Below are 27403 nucleotides of genomic sequence, written 5' to 3' on the forward strand. Positions count from 1 at the left end.
ATTATGTGAGACCACCCCCTCTAACGCACGCACGCGCACACACACACACACACACACACACACACACCTACACGGACCTACACGCACAATCGAAAATAGTGGGACTGTTTGGTGCAACCTGAGCACAGCCTCATAGGCTTTATCCTAATTGAGTTGATACAGCCTCCTCAGTTTTCAGGGGTTCTAAGCCCTTATTTCAGTGGATCCTGTACGGTCTGCATGGGCAGCTTGGAGCACTCTACCTTTCTCTGCAGTCTGAATAGGAGGTACCTCTACACATAGTCTCCCCCTCCCCTCTTGCCTCGTCAGCTGTATAAAGGACTATAATGACTTCCTTCCTGACATGAAAGGGTGGAGGGGTCAGCGTAATGGAGTCGTTTCTTTCTTGTAATCACGGTAAAACATGGAGGGTTAAAAATGTAAATATTGAGCTTCCCCGTCCTATGTGGCATGACAGGTTTGAAATTTCACCAGGCACAATTCTTTTTTCTTTTCTTTTTTTTAATGCCGGCATTTGTCAAAATACAGTGTCTATTAATGAGGCACAATCCCTTTTGATTTATGATTGAACTTCAAGTCCTATACAAAAATGTTTGACTTTGGACCATTTTATACATTTGAAGGAAATCCAGCCTTAGCTTATCCCCATTGTCATTTCTGTACTTTGTCATCGATGCCTCCCTGAACTCATTTTGCTATGGTTAATGCCAATTCCTGCCTGCTGCACTGATGTAAATACAGGCCATTTTTGCACTGAGTGATTGTATTTTGCCAGATCCCGCCACAGCGTGTGTGACCCAAGAATTTGCTGTATATTTATGGGGACGACCTTCTCCGTGACCCCTCGGCACAATTGTATATTATTCCAAGATACTTCTCGGAGGGCGTCTTTCTATTTAGACAGAATCTGCCCCTTGCAGCAGCTGCGTTTTCATAAGAATTTTTTGTGTACCCTTTTTCCCTTTTCTTTACCCCCATCAAATTAGCCTTGATGAAGGTTTGTAATGAATAAATAAACCCTGTGGCACACAAATGGATGGCTGTTGAGTGAGAGTCACGGAGGAGAAGGGCCAGAATACTCTCTGCAGAATTGTCAGGAAAATAAATACTCCTCCCTGCAGGCCCCCGTGTCTTCATAAACATCCAGCGTTTTGTGTGTGTGGAAACGTAACGGAAATGACCCTGTGGCATTCCATTAGACATATTGCTTTCATAGAGGCTGTGTTGACATGTCCGAGGTATCGGGGCAGGCTTATGAGGAATACCTGAAGAAAGCACCATCTCATATCAGGCCAGACCTCAGCCTTGACGAGACGATTTTTTATTATGGGGATGAGCATGGATTGTAATGAGAGGATTCCAAGCCAATCATCTTCAAACCCTAAAAGAGTTGCCCAAGCTTCGTGTTTCCCCCCGAAAACTCTCGAATCAGACATTTGATTTAGATAAACTGATTTTCTATTGTCAATTATTGTACAATTGAGTCAATGGTTGTCCCCTTGGAGGTTTCCCCTCAGTTCAGCCCAGGGTCCAGGGTGGTGATCTCAGCTGTCACCCCAAGGGGCTTCAGTGACTTGTAACAACATCCTGTAACCTCCCGGCCCTCGACCCTCAGCTTCTCTCCTCACCTCACTGACTCCCAGCTATTTTTATCATCTGTCTGGACTTTTCTACGGCCTTTTATGAAAAATGGCGGGGAAGCCCGCGAACAACCTCTAAACTGATTCTCAGCCTATAATGCTCCGCTCCCTGGCCCAGCTGAGACCACCTCTGGGAACACACTGTCAAAAACTGTCAGCGTGTGCATCGACATCTCCAAATGGACACCAGTAGCCAGGAGGATTGTTCCCAGAAGTTTCAAGACGTTTCATCTTCCCACCTCTTTGTGGTCTTCAATTATCTATTACATCCTCTGACCAACCATCGTTTTTCTCATATTGCGGTTAGTGATGATTAGAGAGCAATTCATTTAAGTTTCTGAAAACTGCTGGTCTTCAGCAAATATTGCAAAAAAGCCTTTGTCCTCCCACTAAGACGAATGCTGGCATATCAGCAAACAAGCTAACTATCATATACTTATTGTGGCTGTCATCAAAGCTTTGTAAATATATCACTCGACCTGTTATTCAGACCGGAGTGAAGCTGATAAATGAACAGCGGCAAATGAATGAATGAACGAGGCTCATGAACCAGTCCAATATATGCCGAATTAATGTTTTCGTAATTAATGATACCCGAGAGGTTGCTAGGCTTCTGACAGGTTTCATGCATGCAAGCCATTTTTCTTTTGTCAAAGACAACTTTGAAGGATGTTTTTCTCTCGCCTCTGAGCCAGTCCCTATAAACACCCCATAAATCACAGGTTTTTGCACGCATTTCCTAATTAAGCTGATTACCTAGTCATGTGATGACTAGATGAATTCCACATTTGCAGTGTGTGCATGAGGATCTCATTCTGTGGTCCCTCTCTTGTCGGAGACCTGAGACATTAAACTTAGGGATTTAGTTTAGCAGGAAAAGTAAAAATCAAATTCAGATGCACTTTCTATAAACAGATTAATTATAATAGTATTTTGCCATGCAACACAAGACATACATCCCAATGAAAACAAGATTAAAAGCTACAAGAATCAGCTTTGTGCTTCCACATGATTGAGAAATCCTGTGCTACAAGATGATGGTATAAAACACTTTGTACCTAGCAGACAAGCCACCTGCTCTTCCCAGCACTGGCCAGAGGCACCTCGTTCTTCCCCACTGCCTTGGACGGCATCACTCTGTGAGATAATGAGAAAACCTGCCACCCTTCCTCCTTTCTAACCCCCATCCTCCTCTTCCTCCTTGGTCACCACATTCTAAACAAATATTGTCCTGAGGTCGGGGTGAGAAAAACGAAAACTAGCAGCGTGCTGGACTTCGACAGAGGCCTCTATAAAGCAATGATTTATGTCTGCCCGGGCAGAGTGCGCACGAACCGGGGGTCGTGTTTTCACTCCAGGATTTTTTTATTTTCCAGCAGAGAGTGAGAGGGAGCCGAGGGAGCGAGGGGACGGTAAATAGAGTGAAGCCACGGGTCCTGTCTGGGCCGCGCGGGTCCAAACCGCAGCCAGGCAGGCCGAATGAGCCGCACAGTGTTTGTCTAGCTGCAGGGTTCACAGCGCCCAGTGGAAAGCCACCCACCTTGTTGGGGGACCATTGGGCCGAGGCGTTTAACCCTCACACTCTTTCGCCACCACAAAGGGATAAAAAAAAGAGAGAGCTTGTCAGAAGTTTTTGCTATATTCCGAAAAGGAACGAGTCGCAATTAAACACTGATGCTTGATGTGATTTGTGCAGTGCCGTCCTGTCTTAGTCAAATGTAATGACCAAGCTGTTTGGTTTGTTTGAAGAGATGATTTGATAAGGCAAGGCAGCATTCCAAAGCTCTATGCAGCCAGCTATGCCAAGCGTGATATGTGGCCTGCTACCCCAGTGGGCTGCATGGTGTGCATGGTGTGTTTTGAACAGGAAGCTGTCATTTAGTTTACACACTGTCACAAGTAGGATCTCTGCTGCCTCATGAGGGCAGGTGCTTCCATCTGTGGGGCCCAATGACATAAATAGGGCCAAGAGTTGAACTTGAAAGGGGGCATAAGTGTAGTAGTTGTTACTCAATACTGTAGTAAAATAACCTTACTGCCACAGTCTGTTACTAAAATAAACAAGGCTTTACGACCAAGAGTGTGGGTGGTGTGTGTGTGTCCACTGTATATGCATGCACCCAAGTCTCTGGTCGGTATTAATGTGTGTGTGTCGGTGTACATGTGTCTGCGTGGCGCACACACACACTCGCGCGCGCGCACACACACACGTGCACACACTCAAAAGGCCTTGCGGAGCCCAGCTGAGCAAACATCCTTGGGTCAGGCCTTTGCCAAGGGAGGCCCTTCCTTCATACCTCCCCCCCCTCCCTCCATCAAGGGGCTGAGGGTAATTGGGATAACCGCACAGCATACACTGGAGGCCTTCACCAGGCAGCCAGTCCACCAGTCCCTCTACATTAGCCAACACAATTCAGCCACTCGTTTGATCTTTATATATACAGCTAGGTTGGTAGAATTCCTGCCTAACATTTTTAGCCTTGAAATCCTAAACCACTAAATGCTGCCCTGCTCTGGTTCTGAACATTTGATACTTTGCTGGCAAGGGTAGAATTCCTAAAGAGGGTTTATTATGTTTTGGTCCAGGGAGACGCAAGTGATTTTTGATTTTTTTGTGCGTGTTTTTGTGTGTATTCCTACAATTGTTTATTACAGTGCCAAGTATTAAAGCAAATAGGTTATCTTTTAAGTTTTAACTTCAAGAAAAGGTTATTGCTTCTTACCTTGCAAGATAGACCTCGTCCTAGGACACTTAAAACAGGAGTCACTTTAATCCCACCTGAAATACCAACATGTACGAGTTTCACGCTTCTTAAATTGTTTTGTGTGTTCCCAATCTGGGCAGGTTGAGAGCACCAGCACTGAGCGAGAACGTGAATCTAGAACCTTGTTTATACCCCCAAACCTGCACTAATCACACTCACTTATCTGCACATCCAGAACTATACCTCCAAACCTGCACTAATCACTCACTTATCTCCACATCCAGAACTATACCTCCAAACCTGCACTAATCACTCACTTATCTCCACATCCAGAACTATACCTCCAATCCTGCACTAATCACACTCACTTATCTCCACATCCAGAACTATACCTCCAAACCTGCACTAATCACACTCACTTATCTCCACATCCAGAACTATACCTCCAAACCTGCACTAATCACACTCACTTATCTCCACATCCAGAACTATACCTCCAAACCTGCACTAATCACACTCACTTATCTCCACATCCAGAACTATACCTCCAAACCTGCACTAATCACTCACTTATCTCCACATCCAGAACTATACCTCCAATCCTGCACTAATCACACTCACTTATCTCCACATCCAGAACTATACCTCCAAACCTGCACTAATCACACTCACTTATCTCCACATCCAGAACTATACCTCCAATCCTGCACTAATCACACTCACTTATCTCCACATCCAGAACTATACCCCCAAACCTGCACTAATCACACTCACTTATCTCCACATCCAGAACTATACCTCCAATCCTGCACTAATCACACTCACTTATCTCCACATCCAGAACTATACCTCCAAACCTGCACTAATCACACTCACTTATCTCCACATTCAGAAAGATACCTCCAAACCTGCACTAATCACTCACTCATCTCCACATCCAGAACTATACCCCCAAACCTGCACTAATCACACTCACATATCTCCACATCAGAACTATACCCCCAAACCTGCACTAATCACACTCACTTATCTCCACATTCAGAACTATACCTCCAAACTTGCACTAATCACACTCACTTATCTCCACATTCAGAACTATACCTCCAAACCTGCACTAATCACACTCATCTCCACATCCAGAACGATACCTCCAAACCTGCACTAATCACTCACTCATCTCCACATTCAGAACTATACCCCCAAACCTGCACTAATCACACTCACTTATCTGCACATGCAGAACTATACCTCCAAACCTGCACTAATCACACTCACTTATCTCCACATTCAGAACTTGGTATCTGAGGCGGCGCGGAAGAAAGAGCGGGAGCTGGTGTGGCGGGAGATTGAGCGTCTGCGCTCGTCCGTCCAGACGGTGTGCCGCAGCGCGCTGCCGCTGGGCAAGATCATGGACTACATCCAGGAGGACATGGACGCCATGCAGGCCGAGCTGCACGCCTGGCGCCGCGAGAACAAGGAGCACGCACATGCCCTCCTGCAGGAGCAGAGGTAGTGGGGAGGGATACACACATACACACGCACATGCCCTCCTGCAGGAGCAGAGGTAGTGGGGAGGGATACACACATACACACACATGCCCTCCTGCAGGAGCAGAGGTAGTGGGGAGGGATACACACATACACACACATGCCCTCCTGCAGGAGCAGAGGTAGTGGGGAGGGATACACACATACACACACATGCCCTCCTGCAGGAGCAGAGGTAGTGGGGAGGGATACACACACTTGTAGATACATTGACACGCTTAGAATTGGGTATAGAGTACTGCAGGGATGACATATTTTTGTGGGCCAATCCGGAAGTTAGCATCGCGCTGGGTTCCCTTGTCTTGAAGTCAATGGGATTTTTTGTATGGGGATTTCTGAAATTAGGTCTGTGAACACCACTTTTATGATTTTTGAAGTGTACCGTAAATTCCGGACTATAAGACGCACCGGTCTATAAGCCGCACCTTCAAAGGGGACAATTTTTTTCTTCTATAAGCCGCACCGGTCTATAAGCCGCGGGTGTTTTGATGTTTAATTACCATATGTAAGGCTTCATGCACAGAGGGGATTGTCGGGATCGATGGCTGTTTGGGGAAGCTCCCATTTATTAACATTTCAACAAAACAAAAGTCAGGTCACTAATCCCCAGACAAAATCACACATTGTGGTATTTTTTGTTTTTTTTACAGTGCACACAGTGTCCGCGGTGTGGTGAAAAGAGGGCAAGAGAGGAAATTAAAACAGAAGTGGATTTATAGTTAGAAAGAGTGCTAAAGAAGAGAGAATTCCGTTTTTTATTTTTTTATTTTAGTTACTCACAGTACTATTGACCAGTCCAACTCAAAAGATATTCGGCAGTTTCACTTTGAGCTCTTGTTCCGCCGCTGGGCACACAGTGTCCGCGGTGTGGTGAAAAGAGGGCAAGAGAGGAAATTAAAACAGAAGTGGATTTATAGTTAGAAAGAGTGCTAAAGATAGTCCGGTCTGGTTATGACGAGTCTCGCTGGGTACAGTACGCCAAAGCGATATCCATTGACTCGATGATGCTGTTGTATGTTGCGCGTTTCTGTTGCACCAACGCGGAGAGGTCCTGCCGGACGAAAAAGCGAAAAAGCTGCTTCTTCCCCGCAGCCTGGAGGATGAGTTGACGGTCGGGCCAGCGGAGTAGGCAGATGAAGATGGCCCTCGGTGGCAGGCCGGGGTCTGGACGTGGCCGAGGCGCCCGGTGTGCGGGAGAAAGGAGGAGGAGGAGAAACCGCCACCTCCACAGCCAGCCACCTCACACACCCCAACTGTTTAATAGTGCCCGGCTCGCATGCCTCTCGGTCGGCTGGCCGGACAATATGCACCCCGCTGCAGCAGCAGCTTCGGGAGGTTTTCTCACTGTGTTCGGGACTTCGGCTCTAACTCGGCCAGATGGCTGGACACGAGTGAAACTCTTCACGGTTGCATTATTTTCTTTAGTGAGTGAGTGGATGGACTTCTGCACGTTTTCAAACTTGTTTTCAAGCTGCTCAAAACCTCTGAGCGATGTCGGACTTAATCGATAGTGTTTCACGGAGTAAAAGTTTAGCCCAAGCGGTGTATCTCCAGCCTCCAGCAGGTGAGTCATTTCCTCATTCATGGCGTGATTGCTTCGTCTTTTTCTTTCTGCTTACCTGTGTTGTGTTATGTTATGTTATGTTATGTTGTTAAAAGAGGGCAAGAGAGGAAATTAAAACAGAAGTGGATTTATAGTTAGAAAGAGTGCTAAAAAAGAGAGATTTTTTTTTTTTTTTGGAAAAAATCCATAGATAAGACGCACCGTTATATAAGCCGCAGGGGGCAAAAAAGGCCAAAAAACGGGAAAAAAGCCGCGGCTTATAGTCCGGAATTTACGGTAAATGCAATCGCCAGAAATCGTGATCACCAGAAAACACTTCAAAAGTGTTGTTCATTTGTGAAGATTATCTTGCTGAACACAAGTTCAGTGCAGTTTCATAAACTTTTATTAACCACAGACCTTATTTCAGGCATCTAACCAAAATCCCCATACATACACTTGCACGTTTTTTTTTTAAATTACTTGTGTCACACTTCAACAATTTCCAGGGCAACTGACCCACTTCCAATTGACACGACCTATTTCAATCCCCAAGACACACCCACACAGACGGAGTAAGCTTAATACAATTCAGTTTATTAACATTTAATTTAGAAATAAAACATGACCCACATGAGTGAGTACCCTGTTGTTCTCTGTACATCCAATCTTCCCATTAGTTTGTCCCACTAGATCCAACTGTGCCATAACTCATATTTGTTAGGCCTGTTTTATATTACACTCCATACCAGAGGACACTGCAATTCAGCAACCATTGGGACACACTGCATGCTCATAATCAATCAATCATGATCAAGCTCATAATTTAACATGTGTAAAATCAAGCCACATAATTTAAACCATTTGTTTCAAGAGATAAAGCACGTCACACAAAAGGGTCAAGCTAAATCATTTCACACTATTTGTTAAGGGATAAAGCACAACACTACTTAGGCATTAGAATATTAGTTTGGGTAAAGTTAGCACCTTGGGGAGCCCACGGGCAGTAAGGGCTATAATGTTATTTATTATTATGACAGAAAATAGGGGTCATGAGTCATGACTACAGACAGGACAAAACAATGAAAATAATAAAAATTCCAATTTGGCCGACACTGTACTGGCCCAAATTTGAATAAAACACTAAAATTAGTCCCATACTCCGGTCTCTTCTTGTAGCCTAATAAGGGGTTGAAATAGGCTGTTAAGTCTCTTCAATGCCTCCAGCGCTGCTTACCGGCCCCAGAGCTGGTGCACTGCTTACCGGCCCCAGAGCTGGTGCACTGCTTACCGGCGCCAGAGCTGGTGCACTGCTTACCGGCGCCAGAGCTGGTGCACTGCTTGCGCAGACGGCCGACAGTTTGACTCCAGGAGAAGGCAGGTAGCCCACAGCGATAAGCCTCCGTCCCAGTCCAGCCAGCTGACTGCATGCGTGCGGACGGTTCTCTGCCAGTCCAGGGGGTTCGGACTTGTAGGAGGAGGTGGCGGCAATGCGTCCTGATGAAGTGGCATTGGTTTTCCTGGTTCCAGGTATGAGGGAACACAGAGCAGCGGGGGATGAGAACTTGAGTTTACCATGGAGACCAAACCTTAAGCCTATAAGCTTGCATAGGGTCCAGGGCCATCGCTTTCCCTCTCAGCTGCCCTGCTGCTTGTTCGGCCGCCCATTCATTCTCTGTCTCCGCTCCTACGGCCGCTTTTTCTCCCAGGTGCACCTCATCAGCCTAATTAGGATGGAAGAGAAAACACCGGGCACAACCAGACAAATCACCTCCACCCCCATACCCCCGTTTGTCCATAATACAGTCTTTTCAACCCCACATTGAGATAGTTGTATAATTGCACAGTTCACATTAGCATGCAGGTGGGTATTAAATGTACTTTTGACCTGCGACACCTGCACTGGTTCCAGTATGTTAACCCAAAATACCAGTTCTAAAACAGTACTTTTTGCTTTTTGCCAGAAAGCATATTTCACTGTGTGATGGAGGAAATTATTTTCTGTTTCTACCATTTGTTTTTCTACTCAAACGGAAAACTGATCAAAATCTTCAAAGTCAATAAACAAAATATGTGGAAAAATAAAAAATGAACTGTGTTAAGATGATTGAATGTGTGTGTGTGTGCAGGCACGTGCACACATAGACATGAAAGGGGGCTTGAGCCCCTGCCTTTTTTCAGTCTGTAAAAAGTGCCTTTTTTTTTAATTATAATACATTTTTCATTTTCATTCCAACAACACATGAACAAAACAAACAGCTCAGACACATTAAAAAATAAAATAAAAAGTGCCCTTTCCTGACCATGAATGCATTTCTAATGGTGCTTTGTATGGAAATTGCCCTTTCCATGCCGTCACTGAAGGCAGCATTCAAAGAGAAATGCCTTTTCCGAGCTCTCTTGGCCTGAATGCACCATTTGTAATAGGCCTCTGCATGGAGCAGTGTTTTTCTAAACTGCCCCTATAGGCACCAACCCAAAAATGAACCCAAAAATGAATGAATAAATACATAAATAAATAAACCACCCAATAAATAAATAACCAAAATATAGGGAACAAATGCAGAATTGTTGCTCTTGAAAATATTTTTTACTTTACACTATTGGAAAGGGATGTTGTGTTGTTGAATCCGCAAAAAATAAAAAAAATTCTAATACACCTTATCTAAATCTTCTGTCTTGCTTTTTAGAATTATGGTTAAAATGCATGGTATATTACAAGCCTCACTCAGTATCGTTCAATGTTTCTGCCTGTGTTGCTATCTGTTGTAGTACAACAACCTAAAGGGAGTTATTTTTCCGTGACAAGTCTCATCCTAAAATGAGATATTCCTCTAAATCTGGTTAAAATCGGAATATTTAAAATGAGTTATACCCCTAAATTGGCCTTCAAATTGCCTCAAATTTCCGCCGCCGCCCTCCGGACGGCGGCTGTAGTGCCCTTTTATGAATTTGAGCCCCTGCCCCTCTAATGTTCTGTGCACGTCCCTGTGTGTGTGTGTGTGTGTGTGTGTGTGTGTGTGTGTGTGTGTGTGTGTGTGTGCGTGCGTGCGTGCGTGTGTGTGTGTGCGTGTGTGTGCGCGTGCTACAGAGCGACCGACCAGGCAGTGGAGCCCCTTAAGACCGAACTAGCCGAGCTGGAGCAGCTGATCAAGGACCAGCAGGATAAGATCTGCGCTGTCAAGTCCAACATCCTGAAGAACGAAGAGAAGATCCAGAAGATGGTGACCGGCATCAGCTTCTCATCCAGAACCTGAGAAGACAAATGAGGTCTAAAAAAAAATACTACAAAAAATGTCTTAAAAAATGCACTGAAGATTTGGGGACAAAATTGTTCTTGCTTAAACTAAATGTGAGAAAACATTTTCTTGGAGGTGAGGTGGGGATGGGGTCAAAAACTGCACTTTCACGGGCTTTTAGGAAAAGAAACAGCCCCCATTATTCACCTTATGTTCCAACACAGGGGTCAGCCAGTTACTTCCTATTGTGTTTACACTTCCTGTGACACTACAGTACTAGGGACCAGGTAAAACAGACAGTGTTTTGAACAGGAAGTCATAACACAACTGGGTCAAGTGGGCGGGCTAAATAAGGTGAATACATACACAAGCAGGGTGGGAAATGAACACTGCCATCAGTCGTCTGCTGGTAAGAAAGCTCCAAACCATGATTTGGAGGTCCTATTCTATAATATTCTGACTGGTAAAATGGCAAAAGCCCTGCACACTAGCTAACCCCATCTTATAGCCTTCCTCTGTTCATGGTGCCTTTGTGGACTGAGCCAGTGCACAGCTCATGACTTGGACGTTACACTCAAATGCTTTATTGTATGTAATGCTGCTTGCTCCACATGGAAGTTTTGTTTGCTGCACGCTCAGCGGTCATTGGACCGACTTCTCAAATGTATTTCTTTATTATTTTCATGAACCAAGTGGAAAAAAACACACCGTTTAGTGTGCGGCAAAACCTATTTTTCACTTCCACTGTTTTTCCTCCATTTGCGAGCACTTTGAAAGGCAGCCACTGCTGTGCAGAGGACCTTGCAGTTTCAATGGACTAAAAAGCAGGTTTGTGTTCCGTTTCATTACTTTAACTTTTTCTTTTCTTCAATATGATGAATGCATCTGTTATGGTGGTCTTGGACTCCAACTATACAGTAGTCAAATATGTTTATAAAGTGACACATTCAATTGGTTGAAGACAGGAGGAAGCTCCAAATACATTTTCCAGGACTTTGTGAGATCTGGGACTTGTCTGGGGGCTAAAACTCATACCACTTCACTGCATCGTCCTGGGTTCAAATCTGTCCTGTTGTCTCCCTCTCATTCTCCCAGTCTTTCCTGTCTATCTCTGCATTTGACTGTCAAAGGCAACCACCCCCCCTAAACAAAATAAAAAAATCACCTTTAATACTGTAGAAACTCTTTGTATGATCCAGCCTGACAGGAACTCTGAGAACGTGCTGGTTTACAGGGTTTTGTCAGCAACTGTTTTCTTGGTTTACATCACCTTTTCCCCTCTCATAATAAGCAATACACTCAAGGTTGAGTGGCATCTTTCACTATTCCACTTTTCAAGCACCACTGCACTTTCACAAGTGTGATTAGGGGAAGTGGCTTTCAATAGCTGCTGTTTTTAAGAGAAAAACATGCTGACAACAATGACATAATATTAGAAAGAAAACAACACAGTTTGTAGTCAATAAATTCTCTTGTGCCCATCTTTTAAAACACAACATGGGTTTAATCTGAATTTCCTTTCAGAGAAAAAGGAGGTTATCTCCATTTCCCAGTGTGGACATCCGTGTAGTTCATGTTTACCTACAACGGTAGCCATTGTGCTGGTTTCTCAATCCTGTCTTTATACTGAAGGATTTGCCAAACAATAATTTTCTGGTATGGAGAAACCATTTTACATCAAAAGAATGGTTAGGTGTGGAAGTGGAATTTCTCTCTTAGATGGTTACTTTTTATGTTTACTTGATTCTTCATGAAGTAAAAAGAAACAAGATATCTGCATAGCATCTTTTTTGTGACTTACTGTAAAGAAAGGATTTACAAATGTAGTGAATATAATATGAAGCAATACTAGACTTGTAATGGTAATTACAGTGAGAAACAGACTGAGCTTTCCTGAAAACTCCCAATAGTTTAACTTCCTCTTTTAGTCTCTGTATGAAGCATGAAAACAGCAATAGCAAAAGGCCAGAGGGTTAGTCAGCCAGGATTCCTTGTATAGGGGCCTATCTAAGGGAAATTACAACTGCTACATTGTATTATTTCAGAGCTATCATCTATATAAAAGGGAGCAAGTGGGTTCTGTTGTTTCTCGGTTTCAATTTTTGTTCCACTGATGATGTCACAATGTCTATGACATCATCAGTGATGTCACTGTAATTGTGATGTCACTGATGATGTTACAATGTCTATGATGTCACTAGAGCGCAGCAGCCGAGCTGCGGGCGAGGCCGAAGTTGAGCAATTGTGCGCTGAGTAACGTTACTCGAGCACTCCATGATGTGAACAGTGATGGTCACTCGAGCAATTGTCATGTCATCAGAGATGCGAAGTTGAGCAATTGTGCGCTGCGCATGCCAATAGAGCAGGCGAGGCCACGCAGCAGCCAAGCTGCGACCAAGGCCACGCAGCAGCCGAGCTTCGTATGCGACCTAGCGAATTCTTGTTTTGCTCAATTTTTTCATATCAGTATTATAGTTAGCCCGTCCATTTTAAATGTGTATTCTGACTTCTTTTTTTGGGGGGGGGAGTCACACATAGTTTGAAAAATTCTGGAAAGTGAGAACTCAATTCTGTACTGTTTGTTCTTTAGCTGAGTTTCCAAATATTTTGTATGAAAGGACCATTTACACTGTAAACTATTTGCACCATATCCTCAGTTTCGCTTTTAAGCTGTAAATTATGTATATCTGGAGTCTGTATCATAGTTCAAATAATGATATAATTTTTGTAGTGGAGTGAAATAAATGGTTACATTAGAATAAATTTTGTCTCCTGGTCTTTGTTTCTATAACTCAAAAGGAGAGCAGGAGTGACTAAGTGCAGTCTATAAACTCAAAAATAATGTGTAGTAAACCTGATAATGACGAGTTCACGCAAAGTCCTTGTGGCGTCTGGCACGGAAGAGTCACACACTCAAGGAGACCCGTTTCCCTTTGAAGCCTCGCCTGGCGTGACATAAGCAAAACATTTCACTTTTCTCTTAAGACCCTAATATCACATCAGCACCAACTTGTCTCTGGCAAGCCATGAATCAGCTGCAACGCACACAAAGCGTATTAGGAAGTCCTTAAACGGCTATTAATCAAGACTTTGTGATGCGAGTCAGGTTTAGCCTAAGGCCCCTCACAGAAGGCCTGGGCACCTGCCTTAAGCAAAGAGGCTGGATCTACAGATGGATTAACCGTGATTACAGGGCAGTCCAAGGACAGCTCCACTGTCCATCTGTCACTGTGGGCTTCCAGAAAGAAAAGGCAAACGCCCCAACTTCTCAACGGTGTCCAGAACGAGCAATAAGTGACTTGTGGGTTAAGACATGGCTGCCTCTTCACTCTTAAAAATAAACCGGCGTTTGATTTTGGCCTTTGAATTTCACAATGGTCTGTGTGGCTAATGAGTGACTACTACACCCTCACCCTAATGAGTGACTACACCTCACCCTAATGAGTGACTACACCTCACCCTAATGAGTGACTACACCTCACCCTAATGATTGACTACACCTCACCCTAATGATTGATTACACCCTCACCCTAATGAGTGAGTACACCTCACCCTAATGAGTGAGTACACCTCACCCTAATGAGTGACTACACCTCACCCTAATGAGTGAGTACACCTCACCCTAATGAGTGACTACACCTCACCCTAATGAGTGACTACACCTCACCCTAATGAGTGACTACACCTCACCCTAATGAGTGACTACACCTCACCCTAATGAGTGATTACACCCTCACCCTAATGAGTGACTACACCTCACCCTAATGAGTGACTACACCTCACCCTAATGAGTGACTACACCTCACCCTAATGAGTGACTACACCTCACCCTAATGAGTGACTACACCCTCACCCTAATGAGTGACTACACCTCACCCTAATGAGTGACTACACCTCACCCTAATGATTGACTACACCTCACCCTAATGAGTGACTACACCTCACCCTAATGAGTGATTACACCTCACCCTAATGAGTGAGTACACCTCACCCTAATGAGTGACTACACCTCACCCTAATGAGTGAGTACACCTCACCCTAATGAGTGACTACACCTCACCCTAATGAGTGACTACACCTCACCCTAATGAGTGAGTACACCTCACCCTAATGAGTGACTACACCTCACCCTAATGAGTGACTACACCTCACCCTAATGAGTGACTACACCTCACCCTAATGAGTGACTACACCTCACCCTAATGAGTGACTACACCTCACCCTAATGAGTGACTACACCCTCACCCTAATGATTGACTACACCTCACCCTAATGAGTGACTACACCTCACCCTAATGAGTGACTACACCCTCACCCTAATGAGTGACTCACCTCACCCTTTTCACGATTTTGGCCTGCAGTTGCCCACTAATCCTTCCAGTAGGCCAAGGTGAAAGACCCACTTTAACTTTGTTAGGATCCAGCTCATGGCTGCGTGGGCTTTGGAGTGGTTGGCTGGTGAAGTCACCTCTCCCACATTCATGGAGCTCAGAGGTGCAGCATACACTGAGTGCTCATCATTTTACATGATATGAAAAGCTGTTTTCAACTAAACTGAAATAAACTACTAAATTCTGAGAAGTTTTATGATGAAGGTTCACATTGATTCAATTGTAATTTTAACACATTGCATGCTTGTGCAATCCTTAAGGGTTATATGAATTGGATTGAAAGTTAGCCTTTGTCCTGATGGGGAAATTCAGGTGTAACAGCAGCAGAGACAAGATTAAACAACACAGGCAGAAGACAGTAAAAGTTAAGTTAATAGATAAAAACAATAAAAGATTAACATAAATAAGAGTCAATTATCATGACATTGTGTAATGTCTGAAGATATTTTTGATTTGGGGAATTGGGACTACCTGCTTGTAATACATGTTTAGTAAGAGTTAAGACACGTTAAGAGGTTTTGCAAACAAGTTGCCAATGATGAAATTGTCACATTTGTAATGTACACAGTGTGAATAACAGCAATAAAAGCCAGGCCAAGGTGTGTGCCACTTGTGACACTGACAACAATTACAATATTAAACGTTCATTTATTGGAGTGTTCACTATTGTTTGGTACAATCCTTTGAATCTCCAGACCAGAATGTCAACTTTCCAAGAACTAAGAAAAACAGTCTTCTATCTAATCTTGACACCCATGCATTTTTGTCTAATGAGGTTTGGAAAGGTTTTCATAACCCCAAGGGTCAGAGAACTTTCTCACCCCACAGAAGACCATGTACTGTAAATAGTTAAGTTAAAACATGAACATCCAACGGAGTGAAGAGGTTTTCATTCAACTGTGAGAGATAATCTATCACCCCAAGGGTTTGAATCTGGCTCATGAACCTTACTCTATATGCCATCCTATACTTTCTAATAATACGTTGTGTCAAAAATAAACTGCAGTTCTTCATGCTGCATGTAGTAGCCTAAATTGATGGTTATTTTTCATTAGCTGAATTCACATCCACTGTACAGGCATGACTTTACACAAGGCAGCACTGCCTTTTTAGATTATTTCCAGTCTACTTCAGCATGGATAAGCCCAGTGTTTACAGAGCTGGAGGTCCCTGCGGTCCTGTCCGGTTAGAGGACACATGCTCTGTTTATTTTTAGAGCACCACCAGAGCCTCAGTGTCAGGCAGCAAGAAGCCTGCATGACCCCTGCCTGCTGTACAGTAGGCTGCTACCCCACCAGCCAGGCCTGCATGACCCCTGCCTGCTGTACAGTAGGCTGGTGCTACCCCACCAGCCAGGCCTGCATGACCCCTGCCTGTACAGTAGGTTGCTACTCCACCAGCCAGGCCTGCATGACCCCTGCATGCTGTACAGTATGCTGCTACCCCACCAGCCAGGCCTGCATGACCCCTGCATGCTGTACAGTAGGCTGCTACCCCACCAGCCAGGCCTGCATGACCCCTGCATGCTGTACAGTATGCTGCTACCCCACCAGCCAGGCCTGCATGACCCCTGCATGCTGTACAGTAGGCTGCTACCCCACCAGCCAGGCCTGCATGACCCCTGCCTGCTGTACAGTAGGCTGGTGCTACCCCACCAGCCAGGCCTGCATGACCCCTGCCTGTACAGTAGGTTGCTACTCCACCAGCCAGGCCTGCATGACCCCTGCATGCTGTACAGTATGCTGCTACCCCACCAGCCAGGCCTGCATGACCCCTGCATGCTGTACAGTAGGCTGCTACCCCACCAGCCAGGCCTGCATGACCCCTGCCTGCTGTACAGTAGGCTGCTACCCAACCAGCCAGGCCTGCATGACCCCTGCATGCTGTACAGTAGGCTGCTACCCCGCCAAACATGACCATTAGCCACCACCACACAGATAAACAGTCAAAAGACTGAATTTACACTCAATTTAACGTATGCAACCGAACCGACAGACAGGCTTATCCAGGGTCTACACTGCTGCCACTATCGCTATACAGACTGCCTTATTGTGTCTGACAGGCATACCTACTCATTAGGCCACACACACACACACACACACACTGCAAATTGATTTGCAGGGGTCGGGGATAGAAGCCAAAATAGCTTCCTTTCATCATGTATTTCCATGTATCATGATCCCTGTTAACATTGTTGGTCTATGAACTGGTCTTGGCTCCAGCAGTTATTGAGTCACACACACATGCTATATAGCCTGTGTATAGCAGTAGCGTAGCCAGACTCGGCTCATTGGGTGTGCCACAGAAAGCCAGGGTGTGCCAGGGGGCGGACCATTGGGTGGCGGCCGCGAGGCCGCCGCCAAATTTTTTTTGGGTCTTTTCAAACCAGATTTAGAGGAATATTTGTGTGTTGTTTGCTCCTTTTCGCACTCATTATTAGCAGGTAGAAGCAGTCAATTAAATTGTATTTTTTGGCAACATGTAAAACCACTTTGTTTAGTATCTCAAAAAAGTCTCACCTACTTTTTCCAATGAGTGTTCTAGTCGGGAAAGAACGCAAATTTGGTTGGCATGTTCGTCTACTGCAGAGAGATCTGTAGCGTCAGTGTCCTCTGGCCACAAACCTCCGGTGTGTTGTTGGCTGCGTTCCCCGCTGTTAACGTCATTGTTTCGGCTGCATCATCTTCTTCATCATCGCCTGTCTGTTCTCCACTGTACACCACCAATACAGGTGCGGGAACGGGTGCACTTACAATCCGCACTTGTTGAGGGGGAGGGTGACGACGAGTCATCTTCTTCCTCGTCGTTTCTTGCCTTTGCCGAAAAAGCTTAAAAGCGAGCTTTGTTTCATGTCTTCCTGATTTGGCGCTGCTGCTGCTGCTGTGCGTGCATTTGTTTACTTTACGTGGACGACAGCTTAACTAGTTTCCCATGATGCTCCCGGGCACATAGGGCAGCGGACAGTTGGACACAGTGCATGACAGCGTTGACATGTGTTTTGCAGACAAAACAAAACACTTTTTTTACCCCATTTTTTTGGGTGCGCCATTGGCCTGTCTGGGTGGCATTTGCACACTAGCGCACCCGTGGCTACGCGCATGCTATATACGTCGTTTCCCCTTTAAATCCGTACAGATGAGCGCAGCCAGGAAGCAGCGCACGCACCGCGTCACCAGCTATGGTCACCAGTCACGTTTGTTTATTTTGATGGGTCTCTCGTTTAGTTTACACATCAAGATCATTCGGCTTCGCAGGTTTCGGGCACCAATTCTGCTAAAATACACTGCCTGAAGCTAGTTGCAAGTTTTTCTATCTGAGGATCATGGCCGACGGTGCAGACGCTGATGTTGACGAACCACCCAGTATCAGTTTCCCTCCGCTCATCACTGTGTCTGATCTGCCCGCTGCCACGGCTGCAGGTAACAATCACGCAATTAAGCGAATGAGTCGGTTCTTACGGGGAAATATGTATTGTCCAAGTAGAAACAGCTAATAAGTCAGACGCAAATTCATACAGATTGATCCTGGCCCATGAATTCAGTCAATAATCTGAATACTTGTTCAATACTTGTACTGTAAACATTGCAGTAAGTAACTAGTTACTGTAACTTAACTACTTTTTGCAATAATTAGTAATCTAATTTTTCAAATTTAGTAACTCAATTACGCCGAAGTCATTCATTATTCATTACGGATTTCTGAATCCATGAATCCATGATTCATGGATTTCTGCCACTAATGACCAGTCACCACTGTCCATGACTATATCTGTAGCCTATTGTACAGTAGGTAGATAACAGTGAAACTATGAAAACAGCAAAGCCATTATTCTACATTCTATAATGTTCTTGTGAATGAAATAATGAAGTGAAATCATTGAAGTTAAATGATTCATCAATTTGTTGGGGACTCCCTGGGATGCCCTCAAGGCCCATGTTGAGAACCACTACTAGAGCGTTTAATTATGCTGACAACCTCCGTATGTATTCTAGGCTGCAATCCAAACCAAAGGACAGGTGGTAATGTGTGACTGGATCTGGATGTAGCAGTTGAGCTCTTGTTAGGGGCCATTCACACAGCCTACAGTGCTCCACACTGCTACGACAGTGGGTGCAGCAGGGCTGCGTGAAAAACATACAGCGGTCGTACAGAGGAAGTTCAGGGTGATCCTACTTTGGGGGATCATCCCCCCAAAGTACTGACGTCACACTGCAGCTGGCCAATCACGTAGACGCGCACACACACACACACACACACACACACACACACACACACACACACACACACACACACAAACACACAGGTCTCTTCTTTTGTCTTCTCTCTCTCTCAAAAGTCACGGCTGTATCGTTCTTCACAATAACTGGAAAGTGTCTGAATGGAGCCTAACTCGTAGCTGTCCGTCTGCACCAGGCCGGAACCTGAAGGAATGGCTGCAGGAGCAGTTCTGCGACAAGCCGCTGGAGCAGGAGGACATGCGGCTCCACAACGCCGCATACGTGGGAGATCTGGACACCCTGAGGAACCTGCTGCACCAAGACGCCTTCAGACAGTGAGGGAGACCATTTAATTAATTAATTCATTAAATTGTTTATCTATTTATTCTAGGCCACCCCACCCACATTTTCTCCCTAATTGTACTTGGCCAATTACCCCTGCCAAGCTGTCCCGGTCATTGCACCACCCCCTCTGTCGATCTGGGGAGGTGTAGACTCTCACATGCTTCCTCCGATACAGTCACCATTCTTTTCACCTGACAGCAAGGAGTTTCATCGGCAGGACATGGCACATGGGATGATCATGCTATTCCCTCGAGTTCCCCTTCCCCCCCGCCCTGACCAGCCAGACGAGGAACTAGTGTAGTGACCAGGAAGGACACATACCCTTAAACCGGCTTCCCACCCCCGGCCCCGGGACGCCCGACCAAGTCAGAGGTTAACACGGGGGCTCGAACCGGCGACCCTCGTGCTGGTAGCGAGGGAATCTACCACTGCACTACCCAGGTGTCCTGCATGGTCATATTTAAACCAAAAAGTAGTAATTTCCTTTTCTCTACCATCACATTTGTTTTCGTCTGACTCCAAAGAAGAGAGTAGGCATAAACGTCTTGTCATCCTACATTAGTGAATAGGCCTAGATGTCTCAAAGCAGTGGTTTCATAGGCATAACCTTTCTCATACTTGTTTCATCAGACCTGTTAATCTGTACACAAAGATTGACAACTCCTGTGCAATGTTTTTTCTTTGTCCTTTAAAAAAAGTAGAAGAGTGTCTGTGTCCCTCAGCAGGTCGGTGTATCTGCCCTCATACCTCAGCAGGTCGGTGTATTTGCCGTCATACCTCAGCAGGTCGGTCTATCTGCCCTCATACCTCCCTCAGCAGGTCGGTGTATCTGCCCTCATACCTCAGCAGGTGGGTGTATCTGCCCTCATACCTCAGCAGGTCGGTGTATCTGCCCTCATACCTCAGCAGGTCGGTGTATCTGCCCTCATACCTCAGCAGGTCGGTGTATCTGCCCTCATACCTCAGCAGGTCGGTGTATCTGCCCTCATACCTCAGCAGGTCGGTGTATCTGCCCTCATACCTCCCTCAGCAGGTCGGTGTATCTGCCCTCATACCTCCCTCAGCAGGTCGGTGTATCTGCCCTCATACCTCCCTCAGCAGGTCGGTGTATCTGCCCTCATACCTCAGCAGGTCGGTGTATCTGCCCTCATACCTCAGCAGGTCGGTGTATCTGCCCTCATACCTCCCTCAGCAGGTCGGTGTATCTGCCCTCATACCTCCCTCAGCAGGTCGGTGTATCTGCCCTCATACCTCAGCAGGTCGGTGTATCTGCCCTCATACCTCAGCAGGTCGGTGTATCTGCCCTCATACCTCCCTCAGCAGGTCGGTGTATCTGCCCTCATACCTCAGCAGGTCGGTGTATCTGCCCTCATACCTCCCTCAGCAGGTCGGTGTATCTGCCCTCATACCTCAGCAGGTCGGTGTATCTGCCCTCATACCTCAGCAGGTCGGTGTATCTGCCCTCATACCTCCCTCAGCAGGTCGGTGTATCTGCCCTCATACCTCAGCAGGTCGGTGTATCTGCCCTCATACCTCAGCAGGTCGGTGTATCTGCCCTCATACCTCCCTCAGCAGGCCGGTGTATCTGCCCTCATACCTCAGCAGGCCGGTGTATCTGCCCTCATACCTCAGCAGGCCGGTGTATCTGCCCTCATACCTCCCCATTGGCAGCTTTTGTCTAACTGGCTTTTGGATATTCAGAGGGTGTTCATGTGCGGCACTAAGCGGTTTGTGGTTTCTGTGCTCTGTGGCTTCGGTTAGCAATTTTGCTGAGTGACAGCTTGAAACACACACACACTCACTCACCCACTCTCTCTCTCACCCACTCTCTCTCTCTCACACACACACACACACACACACACACACACACACACACACACACACACACACACACACACACACACACACACACACACACACAGTACAGTTTTTACACATCCCTACCACAAACCACTTCTATCCTACATAACACATAACGCATGCCATATGCTGGATGCTTTTATCCAAATCGCCTTACAGAACCATGAGCCACCAATACTTCCTTTTTTTTATGGGTGGTCCATTGTTTTTAATTTGTGGCCCTGGTAGGAACCACACATGTCATCCGGGCAGGCTTGGTGGCACAGGGACTGGAACCTGTAACGCTGGCAGTGTCGGTGCCAGGCTCGACCCACTGAGATACACAGGGCCATCTTCCAGTGGTCAGCGCACATTTAACACCAATCCCACACTGGTTACATGCAGTACTCACACTCGCCCCAATATCCACACCCAGCCAACCCTTTAGCCTACTACTGGCTTAGGCCAGTTCATCTCCATTCCACATGGTTTACACCTTTCTGTCCGTTCAACATAACATTTCAATCTCATTTGAGTTGTCGTATGGCCTGCGGATGCAGTGTGGCAGTACAAGTAAAGTGAAGGCAGTATAGTTTACCACCAATTGTGTTAGCAAGCATTTAATTGGTGTTGCCAGAGTGAATAATTCCACACAACAATGAGTCTATGATCTTTCTAAAAGGCTTTGGTAGCTTAATTTGTTTGTGTATTTGGGTGGCAGTAGGGTCTGCTTTTATTTGCATTAAATTGGACTCTGACAAATGTTGGATTTGTATCGACCAATGACAGTTACTATACCTTAATTCTGATGACATAACTTATTCCTCTAGTATTGTACTTTAAAACATCGTAAGCATTTCCCTGTCTCTCTTGGACACCAGGCGTATCAATGAGAAGTCGGTGTGGTGCTGCGGCTGTCTGCCCTGCACCCCTCTGCGGGTCGCAGCCACGGCGGGGCACGCTGCCTGTGTGGCCTACCTGATCGGCCAGGGAGCCCAGGTGGACCTGGTGGATGTGAAAGGCCAGACAGCTCTGTACGTGGCCGTGGTCAACGGGCACCTGGGCTGCGTCCGGATCCTCCTGGAAGCCGGGGCCGACCCCAACGGAAGCAGGCACCACCGCAGCACGCCGCTCTACCATGCTGCCCGGGTAGGAAGGCTGGACATACTGCAGGAACTCATCAGGTGAGGTCAGGAGAGGATCTTAGACTAGAACTGGACCGTTCTAGTGTATTAGTGGTTTGAGAAGCGATGTGGTTGTTTTTATTTTCTGTTGTTGACGCAGCGGTTTGTGTGGGCTTGGAATTTTCTTCTCCTTCAGGCTGCAGTTAGGTTGTTTTCAGATTAACAAATGCTCCATCCTTGCCCAGAATGCACTGGAGCGAATCCGCTGGTCATAGGCTCCCACCATTCAGCAACAGTGGACCACGCCGGAGGACAGCAGTCAACAACAACAACAACAAAATATGTACAGGCTGAAACACAAAAAGGCTACTTCTAACTATCATTTTTAATTTCATGGCGATTTTATGAAAAATGTTGCCCCAAGCACCCTGACACTCATACATACTACACATGCCATGCACAACATCATAGGTTTAAATCTGGCCGATAACTTGGGTAGTTTGGATTTTAATGATTCAGATTCTCATTCCGGTTCTTAACGATTCTCAATTCCGATTCTTTGAGGGGCGGGGTCAAAACATTTGACATGCTTATTTCACGGGGGTGGGGGTGGGGGGTTGGGAGGTACGAACCATTACACAATTCATATTCATATGATCATAACATTGTCGTTTATTAATATTATTATTATCTCAAGTATGTTCTGTATGCAAAATGTGTTTATGAATGAATGACCAGAATAATTTTGGAACCGGTTTGATGCCCAACCCTCCCGATAACCTTTGTTGTATTATCAGGGTAAAGGATGCCCTCTCGAGTATTATTGCTCTAACATTATAGATCCTGGTGTGGTTCTCCAGATTCCACGCTGATGTTGACATGGACCACCAGCTTGGTCCTCGTCTCCTCCTGAGCGCCCGCACCCTCAACACCTTGGTGGTGTGTCCTCTCTACATCAGCGCCGCCTACCAGCACCTGCACTGTTTCCGCCTGCTGCTCCAGGCCGGCGCCCAGCCCGACTTCAACTACACGGGGCCCGTTTGGCACGAGGTTCTGACCCGCGGCCTGGCTTCCTGCCTGCTGGACGCGGTACTGCGGCACGGGTGCGAGGCGGCCTTCGTCCGCCTGCTGCTGGACCAGGGTGCAGACCCGGCCCTGGTGCCCTGGGAGCAGGCAGAGCTGGAGGCGGCTAACTGGAGGAAGGTGGATCCTGAGGCGCTCGGGGTCTTTCTGGAGGCCAGAAGTGAGTTGTTCTCCTAAACAAGAAGCACTGTGAGAGCTGAGGCATTGGTGATTTATGCACACACATTCACAATGGAAACTGCCCAGTACACCCCCAGCTTTCTACTGCTGGCCACTGGGATTTCAACTGTTTCAGCTCTCAACTGTTAAAACAAATTGTCTATATAGATTCATGCAGCAATCATTGCTATCAGTTTATCTTCATGCCCGCTTGAATTACACTTGTTTTACACATTTCCTTACATATATTATTATTATTTATCACCAGTTTGTTGACAGCTGAGACTGCTAAATGTTCTGGAGTTAAGGTAGCTAACAGCATGGAAAGAAAAAAGAACAAAAATAGATTTAAATTTGGTTGAGTGATGATCTAAAGAAGAAATCTACAAACATACGATGATTGGTTAAACTTTTCCCACTGAACATGTTACAGTATCATTTTAGTCACAATTGTGTATTCAGTGTTGTTCTGTTGCTGCTGTTAATGGGATCTGCCTTTGCTTTTTCTTAGGATGTCCTCGCAGACTGAGCCACATGTGTCGCATCAGGATCCGCAAAGCACTGGGCAAACATCGTCTGACCCACATCTCCTCACTACCACTACCACAACCCGTCAAGAACTTCCTGCTCCACCAAAACTGACCAAAACTCCCCCATCTCCCTCTCCTCAACTTGGGCTTAAAATTTGATCTCCAGAATCAGAAGAATTTCTGTCAATCTCCAAACCAGGCCCCAGGCCAGAGTTGCTAATTGCTAATCTTTTCTTTTTCTTTTTTCTTCTAGATTATTGTTTGGGGCATTTTGCCTTTAATGGATAGGACAGTAGGCAGACAGGAAAGGTGTGGAGAGAGGGGATGACATGAGGCAAAAGACCACCGGTCGGATTCTAAACCGGGTCGGCCGCGCGAAGGATTAAGCCTTTGTGGTACACGCTCTACCAGGTGAGCCACCTGCTAATCATTTTCTAATGATAAATAATTAATGATGGTACTTTTCAACATGTTTTGAATCCAACTGAAAATTCCATCAGGTCCAGTTGGGTTCAGGTAGGATATCAAGCTCTTCCTATAATTGGTTTATTGAAGTCCTCCTCCTCTTATGAGAAAACCGTTAGCATGATATCCTGTGCTTGCTGCAACCTGGGCTGGTACTGTAATCGTGCGTTCCTTTATCGCAAAATAACTGGGATGTGGAGGCTAAATGACATCACATCCGTTTTGTTAGCGTTCCATTTGCAGAAAACTTGAGCTGGGAAGTTCACTGTTCATTGGTCAGATCCAGTCGCTAGCCAGGCTAGCCATTGTTAGCAATAACAATTGACAACATGGCATTTTGCGGCATTTTGCGCATACACACACTGCAGCCTCATGTCCACACAGATAGAAGTTAGGCAGTGCTGTGTGTACAGCTGATTTAATGAGAGACAAACAAAACAGAAGTGCTAAACAATATTACTACAATTACTACGGTACTACTGTTGTTGCGCGGCGCAGCCATCTTGGATTTTTGAGGTTGGGGCTGCTGAGGCTCCTACGAGTTTGGAATGGGAAATACCAGCTCTGATGACGTCACCGTCCAGCTCATGACCTTTGAAGTCGTAAGATTACCAGTCCCCAGTTATAAAGGAATGCACGATAACTAGTCTCTGTGTATCATCCCAGTTAGCATAATTGATTGCACTGATTTTCGCTCCACAAATCACTGGGAGTGTTTTTCTCCTACTTTAAGTAGCACTTTTCAGCTGGATAACCACAGTGACAATGTCATTTGTTTCAAAGCAATGAAATAAACATACCCAGTAGCCTATATTAAATACCATAATCAGAGGCCGAGAAAGTGCCTGGATCCAGCCCCTTGAACTACAATTTATTCTTTGTTTGATTTAAAGTTGCACTTTAGGCATTTAGCTCTCATTGAATTGCAGAACGTGCAGCAGTAACATGAACTCTTAGATCCCCTACATTACAAGTGACAACTGACAAACCAGAACGACTGTCAAAAACAGTTTTCATTTTATTACCTGTCTAATTCAGGGGTCAGCAACCTATGGCACGGGTGCCACCTCTGGCACGCAAAGGGGTAACCAGGGGCACGGTAGCGCGCAGTAGCAATAAGTGCGCAATTGAGATTGTTTTTGTGGAAATGTTGAAGTGCCCTGCCAAATTACCATTTCACAGCCATTTGCAGTTGAGCGGCATGGTATTTAGGATATTTACCATAGTGACCCACTCTACTCTGGCTCTGATTGGTTACAGATCCGTTGGAGATTAAAATTTTGATGTTCGAGTCATTAATCTTGGTGTGGCACACTGATTGACAATCAAATTTGAAAATGCCACTTCATATCAAAAAGGTAGCCGACCCCTTAGTGTCCCCAGCCAGACTGTCTCTTCTACATTCTGCATGCACCATAAACAGGCGGTAATTCACACCCACAGAACATGGACAAAGGAAGTTGGGGGGCGGGGGCGGGGGCGGGGGGGGGGGGGGGGCACTTCAGAAGTTCGAACCGATGCAGGTGATTGGAGAAATACAAGCGGATGTCCCGCCTAAATCCCCCTCTCCCTATCATCGCTCATTATTTTCCCCGTTTCCCTTTCCATTTTGACCAAGTTTTCCCAGCTCGAAGTACAGACGTTTAGGCGGAAGCATTTGAAAATTGCGAGAGCCGACTGTTATAAGAGACTACCGACCCCTGGTCTAATTAATCATGCTCACTGTCTTGATGGTTTTCACATGAGGGTTTTTTCCAAGTAGGCATTTTGGTAGTGCAGGACAGGCACTGTCTGAGGGCTGGAGTATGGGCTAGCAAGCAGGTAATGTTGGCCTGTGTTTACATGTGGTACAGGGGGTGATGAAGTCCTTCTGCCTGCAAAGCCTTAACTATGACTTCAAGAAAATGGCCACAAAGATTGTCCAACCGCAACCAGACTACTGAAGTGTCAAATGCAATGTGTGTCCAGGGAAAACACACAAAAATGAGCTATTCAAGGTCCTCGATCGTGAGGGCGGGAAAACAAGTATAGTTTACATTTTGTGTCTACTGTGACGAATGCAGGTGTCGAGATTGGTGGGGAAACTTTGTAGAAAGTCTTTAAGGGAAATTCATGAAACACTCTCAGCTATTTAACGCTGACAATCTGTTAAGAAAAGTAACTATTATGATGAATAGAGTTACTTTGTATTTATGGTTGAGACTGCATTTTGCTTTTGTTTTAGTATGTGGATGTTTTGGCGTGTCAATGTGCTTTGTATCTCTCATGTTTATTTGCATTAATGTGCAATAACTATATCCACCACCATTCTGTTTGGTATTTATTATCTAAAACTAGATGGGAAGCTTCCCACACCACAAAGCACTGGGATGAAAACTGAGATTCTTCAAATGTAAGATCACTTTCCATGCTTCCTGTGCCTGTTAGCCATCTTGTTAAGTGAACATGAGAATTATTCATTGTCTTGAGTTTAGCTTTGGTTAATATAAATCCAGTGAAAGAAAATCACCTCTTTGTCAAATCAGGGCAACACAACCCACAGATGGCGCAGAACTGAAATCCAGTGAAGCTTCAT

General features: G+C 45.6%; 2 protein-coding genes across 3 annotated transcripts in view; both read left to right on the forward strand.

Annotated features, from left to right (window-relative positions):
* Positions 1-13356, forward strand: part of traf3ip1 (TNF receptor-associated factor 3 interacting protein 1) — a 31714-nt gene extending 18358 nt beyond the window's left edge. For both annotated transcript variants that reach the window (XM_083638018.1, XM_083638019.1), the window contains 2 exons: positions 5637-5854; positions 10528-13356. In XM_083638018.1, coding sequence (XP_083494144.1) covers positions 5637-5854; positions 10528-10693 — 384 coding nt within the window. In that variant the 3' untranslated portion in view covers positions 10694-13356. The remainder of the gene's footprint in view (positions 1-5636; positions 5855-10527) is intronic.
* A 5032-nt stretch (positions 13357-18388) lies between these two features.
* asb1 (ankyrin repeat and SOCS box containing 1) lies at positions 18389-24475 on the forward strand (the record flags this gene model as incomplete). The annotated part of the gene is made up of 5 exons (XM_083639077.1): positions 18389-18485; positions 19480-19618; positions 22349-22651; positions 23452-23834; positions 24345-24475. The coding sequence occupies 5 exons, from the start codon at positions 18389-18391 to the stop codon at positions 24473-24475; spliced, it is 1053 nt and encodes a 350-aa protein (XP_083495203.1).
* Positions 24476-27403: the final 2928 nt, after the last annotated feature.

The sequence above is a fragment of the Poromitra crassiceps genome (assembly GCF_964638095.1).
Source record: "Poromitra crassiceps genome assembly, chromosome: 6".
In the NCBI taxonomy this organism is placed as follows: Eukaryota; Metazoa; Chordata; class Actinopteri; order Beryciformes; family Melamphaidae; genus Poromitra; species Poromitra crassiceps.